This window comes from Enhydra lutris, unplaced genomic scaffold (genome assembly GCF_002288905.1).
Source record: "Enhydra lutris kenyoni isolate GAN:26980312 unplaced genomic scaffold, ASM228890v2 scaffoldscaffold27, whole genome shotgun sequence".
Taxonomy (NCBI): domain Eukaryota; kingdom Metazoa; phylum Chordata; class Mammalia; order Carnivora; family Mustelidae; genus Enhydra; species Enhydra lutris.
In genome coordinates this window covers 19922683-19931691 of record NW_019154111.1, presented here as the reverse complement: position 1 = coordinate 19931691, position 9009 = coordinate 19922683, and the positions used below count along the sequence as shown (strand labels likewise).

The following is a 9009-nucleotide window of genomic DNA, read 5'->3' as shown; positions in this document are numbered from 1 at the left end:
TTGACAATGTGAAACTATAAAATTTTAACTTCCATTTTATACTCAAATGACATTGCCCTAGTCTATGAGTATGGCCAAATGAATTTTTTCCAGTTATATATATATATATATATATATTTTTTTTTTTTTGACAATGTGAAACTATAAAATTTTAACTTCCATTTTATACTCAAATGACATTGTCCTAGTCTATGAGTATGGCCAAATGAATTTTTTTCCAGATATCTATATCTATATATAGGTATATATATAGATATAGATAGATAGATGTAGATATAGATATATATTTTATGGTTCCTAGGATCTAAGAAGACACCTGCAGTACCAAAATATTTAAGTTCCCTCCAAGGAAATGAATTTGTAATGTAGATAAATTATAGTGAAAAATGAAAAGCTTTTCATATCTTATCCAAGAAACAAAATAGTTTACTTCATCTAATTTTATAATTATCTGGTAGATGTCTACAGTTAATAGTATTTATTGAAGAATCATATGCATCTCCTGCTTACCTAGACTTCAAAAGTTGAAATAGAACAATCTTTTCATTGGTCAAACATAGATATTTGAAACAGAAATACTGTGTAAAAAGCAAATAACTAGATATTTTGGAATCTTTTATGATGAAAGTATACTTGTTTCACCACAAAATATTAATGTTAATTTTCCTTTGTAACCTGAAGTATTATCTTCACACTTTATTCTTTAAATGAACCCATAATTATCCATGGTGACAGTTATTGGGTAGAATCAGACTAGTAGGGAACAGATTTTGGCATATTTTTGGTGACCTGTCCACTCTTGGAAAGTATATCTTATCTAGTCAAGGAGAAGAAAGAGCAAAGGCAGGCCAGGGCAGGATGGGAAAATGTCTTCACTATTCCTTAAACTGTAATTTGTATCACTTTTGTTGTAATGGTACATACATGACCTATTTATGTTTTTTAAACCTTTAAACCTTACTTTATGTACTATTTTCCCATCTTTCTTTCTCTTAAAAATTTTTAATTAAGTCTACCAGAGTGGAGGACTCTTATCCATTTGATCCCCTCTTTAAGTACTTATATATCCCCTGGTAGTGGTGCTAATAAGAAGTGGAATTGTTTAAGGAAACCCACACATTGAAGGCTACAGCCCAACAAAGGATACATGAGTGTACAACGCTTCGAGGTAATTTGCAGATGATGTACTCTAAGTTATGGAGCATTAACTATGCTGGTTCATTTTTTTAGGAATCAAACGACAGTCCTTGCTCCACATGAAACAGTCTTCCGAGCTGAAGAAATATCTGTGATTCTTAAAGCGTATGTGTTGGTGACGTCCTTAACACCTTTGCGTGCATTCATTCACTCAACTGGCACAGTTTGGAATCCACCAAAGAAAAAACGCTTCACTGTCAAGGTAAAATTTCTGTCGAAGCTGTCATTTCACTCAAAGTATACTGAAGATAAGTAAAGTGAGTTGAGCTGCCTTTCTCTAACCTTTATGATTATCAAATCCCGTTGAACAAAGATTGCCTCATTTTATTGCGGCAAGTTGAGGTTTTCATTTAATAGGTGCAGGTTCAAAGAGGAACTGAAAACAGCTTAATTCACGAGAGAACACTAAAGCCACAGCTTGTTTTCTCAATTCATCATTTTACTTCAATTCTTTGACCCATTTCAAAGCTAATCCTCAGTTGTGTTCTGTTTTCTTGACCTTCCTCTCATTCAAGAAAAATACAGTCATTACAACAAATGAAAATAAAATTTTTCCCTTTTGTTTTCTCTTCATTCTTAGGAAGCAAAATGCCTATTTCATTACAGTAATCAATATGGAATATTTGCTGGGTGAAAAACAAAGCGCTTAAGTGTTCCTACGCTAGAAAGCCCTGACATAAAGCATGAGAATGTTTTCTGAGAAGAACTTACTAACAACCACAAAAGATTTAGGTGTAAAAGGTAACTCAGGTTACCTCCATTGAAAATAAGGTCTAGGAACAACACATTGGGTAAATTTTAAGAAGTTTCCAATTCTTTTTTTTTTTAAGATTTTATTTATTTATATGACAGAGAACGAGAAAGAGAGCACAAGTAGGGGAAGGGGTGGAGGGAGAGGGAGGAAGAAGAGCAGGAAGCCGGAAGTGGGGCTCCATCCCAGCACCCGGAGATCATGACCTGATCTGAAGGCAGACGCTTACATGACTGAGCCACCTAGGCGCCCCAAGAAGTTTCCAATTTTAGAGAAATAATTGTTCAGAGGACAGGTAAGAGGAAATAGGAAGAAACTAAAAGAACACACAAGTATCTTAACTTGTATGTTCTTTCAGTTTCTTCCCGTTTTCTCATATCCATTCTCTGAACAATTATTTCTCTAAAATAAAAAATTTCTTCAAAGAGCAAACACTACATGATGTTACTTATAGGAGAATCCAAAATTGTCAAGCTCACAGAAGCAAAGAATAGAATGGTAGTTATCAGGGGCTGGGGGTGGGGGGGGAGTGAGAAGTGATTGTTCAATTGGTACAAAGTTTCACTTATGCAAGATGAGTATGCTCTAGAGTTTTATGGACAGCAGAGTGCCTACAGTTAATAATACTAAGATTTTCTAAGAGAAGAGAACTTATGTTAAATGCCCATATCACTAAATAATACATACATACATACATACATACATACATACATACATAGGAGGTAAAATTTGGAAGGAATAGTTGTGATTATGGCTTGATTATGGCAATGGTTTCATACGTGTATTTATCTCCAAAGTCATCAAATTGTATGTATTAAATAGGTACAACTTCTTGTATTTTAATCATAATAAAGCAGTTTAAGAAAAAGAATGTAAAGGTGCCTTTTATAGTTTCAAGAGATTCAGAAGTGACTGAACCTGATGTTTTCCAGAATGTATCTACATTGTATATAAACTACATTGTACGTTCTGGAAAATCTTCCAGTGATGAAAAATCTTTAAATGGCCCGTTAGATATTGTTGATTTAAAAAAAGATCAGCATGAGAAAAGATACAAGTGCTATAATCCTTAGTATAATAAATGGCTGACATTTTAAGGAAATACCATTGATGACTTTAGTCTTAAGGGCACTTTATTTTAAGGACAGTCATCTTAACTATATCAACCTAGGTAGTTTTTAGTTAATTATGAAAAAGCGGAATCAAATTTGGTTTGTCTTTCGTGTTATCTCCCACTAGTTTTTACCGTGGTTGTTTATATTTCCCTAAGTACCTTTCATTATTTTCAAATTTCCCTTTCCATTAGGTTGAATTATATGAAACTGCTGATATTTGGTCATTTTTGGTCTACAAAAAAATTGCAATTTCATACAATGCAACCTAATATTTGGAACTCAGGTACAGAGAGAGAAAACGAATCATATTCCTCCATTCATGTCACATTCAGGCACTCAACAAATATTTACTCCGCACAGTCCAAAACCCCTGTTCTTATAGAATTACACTAGCAGTCTGTGCAAGACTCCTACATCGATCTGTGCAATCCATTTTACCCCCTTTCCCCATTCAATTCCTTTGCTCCTCAAAAGACCACCATTATAATGATTTGATGTGTAGAATTTAGTTTAGATGATTGTAAAATATGCAATTTTGTTTTGTTATGCATATATATGCTTTTAATTCATGTAAATTGTATTAGAGACTTTTTTCTTTTACCTTTTTTAAGTGCAGTACTACATATTTTCCAGAAGGAAACATTTACATTACCTGTACACCTTCTATGTTACTTTTCACTGCTGGACAGTATTCCATGCCTATATTCTGTTACAGTTTACCTACCCACACCTCCAGTGATAGACAGCTTGATTGTTCCAATTCTTGGCTAAACCAAATAGTGCTTCAAATGTACAAAGTCTTATAAATGACTCTTTATGAACCAGCATATGATTTTTCCAGAGAATATATGCCTATCATGGTACTCGCTAGGTCATAAGACATGGGTTCATTTGATAGAATTAAATAATCCCAGCTCACCCTCCAGAAGGCCTTTATCAGTTCCTGTGCCATGATCAGTTTCTCCATATCCCCACAACCTGCCCAACACTTGACCTTTCCAGTTTGCAACAGGTGACAAGTGACATTTTACTCTTGCATATTTGTCATCTATCTGTTAACTTTGTCCATAGTGTCCTTTGTTGGTCAGGAATCTTCAATTGACTATTGAAATTAATGTTTCCTTATAATGCCTGCTTTGGAGATTTAGTTCTCGAAATTGTTTCTTATCTCTAAGCCCTGGGATAGGCTTCTCCACTTTCTTCTATTACCTTTATAATTTTTTTTTTCTGGACATAAAAATATTTTATTCAACTAGATGAAGTATTTTATTCAACTTGATCCAGATTTCTTTTTCTATATAATCAATTCTCATGGCTAAAAACTCATCATTTCCTATGAATCTAATATCACCTTTATTGTATAAGTTCCCATTTGTATATGAGGCTGCTTCTGAGCTCTCTGTTTTGTTCCAGTTGGCCCACTTGTTTTTCTTATTTTGGCAGTGTACATATATCTTAGTACCTGGCAGGGAGGTTCCTTCTTTCTACCTTTTCAAAATTTAATTAGCTGTGTTGTAGATATTTATTTCCTCATACATATTTTAGGATATCAAGTATATATTTTAAAATCCTTCAGTAATTTCAATATATAATTACATTGAATTTGTAGTTTAATTTTTGAAGAATTGAATGTTCATAATATTAAGTCTATTTATTTATTCAAATCATTTTTTCCTTTATTAGAGTTTAAAATGCTTTCTCCACAAAGATCTCATATGTTCTCACTTATGTTTATTTCTAGATTCCTTAGAATATTAACTGATATACTTTTTGTAATTATATTGTCTATTCCGTTCTTATTAGGATAGAGAAATACTATATTTGAAGTTAAATTTGTATTTGGTAAATTTGTTCCAATAATTTTACCTTTAAATCCACTGAGTTTGGGTTTTCAAGGCAGGTGATTGTTTTATCTGCAAATAAGGTCATGTTAATCTCCTTCTTTTTAATTCTTTCCTTCCTTCCTTCCTTCCTTCCTTCCTCCCTCCCTCCCTCCCTTCCACCCTCCCTCCTTCCCTCCCTCCCTGTTCCTGTGTTGTTCTTTCTTTCTTTTCTTTTCTTTCTTATCTTTCTCTTTCTTCCTCCCTCCCTCCCTCCCACCTTCCCTCCCTCCCTTCCTTTCTTTCTTTTTTCTTTCTTTCTTATCTTTTCCTTCCTCCCTTCATTCCTTCCTTTCTTCCTTCTTTCCTTCCTTCCTTCCTTTACTAATTTTGGTCAGAATCTCCTGTACTAGTTTTAAAGGTAGAAATGAAAGGTAAATATTCTCAAATTGTTCTTCATCTTGAAAGGAATGCATCTCATGTTTCTCTATTAAGTATAATGCTTGTTGTGGGTTTTTGGTTTTTAATCTTTACAATTCCTGCCCAAGTAGTGAGACTATAACTAGCCAAACTGTATCTATCATCCTGTTACAATGATTGCAACATATTGGTAATTTTGTTTCCTCTGCACCATCTCCCTCCTCTTTCCAGACAACAGTTTATTTTGAAACAAATCCCAGACATCATATGATTTCATTTGTAAACCTTTTTAGAGTATCACTCTGAGAGAGATGGATTTATAAACTTTACTAACTTAAATAAGTTCCCTTTAATTTTTAGTTAGCTAGAAGTCTTTGCCATAAAAAGATTTTGAACTTTACAAATGTTTTTTTCTGCATTAATAAAATTATATCACTTTTTTCCTCCTCGAGTTTATTTTTGTGATATATGACATTGCTAGATTTTCTTTTCAGAGAACCCCCTTGCATCACTGAGATAAAACCTATGTGATTATTTGGGGCTATTTTTTAATACTCTCTTGGATTTGTTTAGTTATGGTTTTTATGTCTATGTTTATAAATGATATGGAACTATAATTGTATTTTCTTACACTTATCTGGTTTTTAGAGTTGAGATTACTGGATAAAATAGGACTGGATAACATTCACTCCTTTTCAGTTTTCTGGAACAACTTGTGTAAGCTAGGAATTACTTCTCCTAGTTGTTTATAGTCTCCTCCTGGACCTGTTTCTCTTCTTCATGGGTGTTTCCAATTTGGGCCTGAAGTCTTTTACATTTTATTTCTGGGAAATTTGTTTTCATTATTTTTGAGACATTTTGCTCACTGTTTTTTCTTTCTTTCTTCTGTTGTCCAGATTTTGATCCCTTCATTTCATGGGCTGATACCCCTTAAGATGTATGCACATTTTTACTTAGATTTATTAATTTCTTATTTTATATCCTCTTGCTTCTTTTTGGTGATTTCTCTTTTCACAGTTCATTTTGATACTGTCTTCCATTATTTCCTTGAATATATATGTCTTAAAGATTTTATTTGTTTATTTGAGAGAGAGCAAAAAAGAGTATGGGGGAGGGTGCAGGTGGAGTGCAGAAGGAGGGTGAGAAGCTGGAAGCAGGATGTGGAGCTTGATCCCAGGACTCTGGGATCATAACCTGAGCCAAAGACAGATACTTAACTGACTGTGCCACCCAGGAGTCCCTTCCTTTAGTATATTCATCATGCTTTTTAAAAGTTCCTAGTGCATTAGTTTTAGAGATAAGTGTGTGATCCATTGTACCATGGTGCCCCAAGTCCTTTAGTTCAAGTAGCATCATATAAGTCTTTTACTTTGTTGCCTTACTTTTACTTTGTTTGCCTCTTGCCGGAGGTAGCTATATTTTCATGTGTCCCTGTTTTGTTCTTTGAGCTTAAGTTCTCCTGCAGATACGATTTATTCCAGCCTGTACGCTCTTGGCGGAAGGCCAGTCCTGCAGGTGTATCTGAGGAGATGGCAAAGAGGAGTTCCAAACATCTGAAACCCATTTTCAATCATTGCCCCCTGTAGCCCCTCTAGCAGTGGTTTCTCTGGTCAGAATTTCACTCCCTAAACTCTGTGGAAGTAAAGCCTTGAGAGGAGGAACTTCTCTCCATTATAGTCCATCAAACTTGAGGTTTGAGAGGGAGTGGGGGGAAGATTGGACGTCAGATGTAATATAATCCCACCCCTCCTCATCCAGTCTTCACCTGAACAGGACATTATCTGATCCCCTCCCCCCAAATTAAGCAAGCTGATTCCTGGGGTGGACTTTATTACACCCTGAATAGGAATGGAGAAAACAGTGATTGTCCTTAGGGGATCAGGGGATACAGGGGATGCGGGGATGCAGGAGGAAAACAAGACCAATTTCCTCCATCCTGTCCACTCAGAGGAGCCCCTGGTACTCACCCTCCCCATATTCCAGTGGTCCTGTCCCTTACCACCATCACTGGCCAGACGGGTTCAAAACAGCTTTCACAAATCCCCTTTACACAGGTTTTTATTATTTATTCTTTTGAAGCTCCCTGCCCCCGTTTTTTGTTGTTGTTGTTGTTGTTGTTGTTGTTGTTGTTGTTGTTTTTAAAGCATCACTTCCCTTAAGCCCATTAGAAATGACCGGTAGAGGGGCACCTGGGTGGCTTCAAGAAGCCTCTGCCTTCAGCTCAGGTCATGATCCCAGGGACCTGGGATCCCCGCATCGGGCTCTCTGCTCAGCAGGGAGCCTGCTTCCCTTCTCTCTGCCTGCCTCTCTGCCTACTTGTGATCTCTCTCTGTCAAATGAATAAATAAAATCTTTAAAAAAAAAAAAAAAGAAAGAAATGACCAGTAGAAATGAAACCCTTCCCTTTTTTGTGATACTTTTTATGTACAGTAGACCCCCTTATCTGCACGTTAGCTTTCTGCAGTTTGAGTTCATCCCATGCCCCTACCCTGCCCCCAAAGGCTTCTGGAAGCAGATGATCATCCTTCTGATGAATCAGCAGAAGGTCAATAGTAGCCCTAATGCTACATCCCAGCGCCTGCGTTACCCGCTTCACTTCCTCCCTCACATAAGTACTTTATCTCCTCTCATCACAGAAGAAGGGTGAGTACAGCACAATAAGCTATTTCGAGAGGGACAGAAACCACATTCACGTAACTTTTATTACAGCCAGTTGTTACAATTGTTTTTTTTCTTTGTTTTAAAGATTTTATTTATTTATTTGACAGACAGAGATCACAAGTAGGCAGAGAGGCAGGCAAAGAGAGAGAGAGGAGAAGCAGACTCCCCGCCGAGTAGGGAGCCCAATGTGGGGCTCGATCCCAGCACCCTGAGATCATGACCTGAGCCGAAGGCAGAGGCTTTAACCCACTGAGCCACCCAGGTGCCCCCAGTTGTTCTGTTTTATCATTAGTTATTGTTGTTCATCTCTCACTGTGCCTAATTTATAAAATAAACGTAATGTCAGGTGCGTATGTGTGAGAAAAAATGTAGTACGTCTAAGATCGGGTACTCTCCGTAGTTTCAGGCATCCACTGGGGGTCTTGGTCGTATCTGCCCTGTGGATAACAGGAGACTTCTGTATTTCCTGAAGATCAAGTGTGAGACAAGAAAGCTCTTTGTGATTTGGTTTTCTTTGGGTTTTCATGCTTTATTCACTATTTTGTTCCTTATTCATATCCTCAACGCATCTGCAGGACAGAGGCAAGCTGTAGGTGTAGCACTGGAGAGCATGCAGTCCTTGTCATTTTCATTCTCTCCTTGGGGTTTTTCTTTTCAAGATCTTGCCTGGTTGTTCTGGACAATACAGTTAACTGCTCTCAAAGGGAAGTAGTGCAACTTCCTGGGTTAATGTGCCAGAGAGCAATTATTTCTTACGAGGTCAAGGTTATACTTGATGCTACAGAGAGATTTCTGAAAACAAGAGAGTATCTATTTACCCTTCAAGTGGAGTACTTATTGCTTCAGCTGAAACAAATGGATTATACTTAACCGTTAAATCATTTGACCATCTTCCAAAATACTGCTTTCTCCTGATATTTTAGATGTGAAAAATACATGGAAATGGTTCTTAGTGCTAATGTGGAAGACAGGACCAAGATCCACTTTAAGGACTATGTGACATCAAAGTTTTATTAAACACTGTTTTTAAATTCCACAAAACATA

The 9009-nt window shown here is 36.3% G+C and overlaps 1 protein-coding gene across 1 annotated transcript in view; it reads left to right on the top strand.

Annotated features, from left to right (window-relative positions):
• LOC111152034 (cadherin like and PC-esterase domain containing 1) overlaps positions 1–9009 on the top strand; it is a 293950-nt gene that overhangs the window by 94206 nt on the left and 190735 nt on the right. The window contains exon 6 of the mRNA XM_022510310.1: positions 1231–1399. Coding sequence (XP_022366018.1) covers positions 1231–1399 — 169 coding nt within the window. The remainder of the gene's footprint in view (positions 1–1230; positions 1400–9009) is intronic.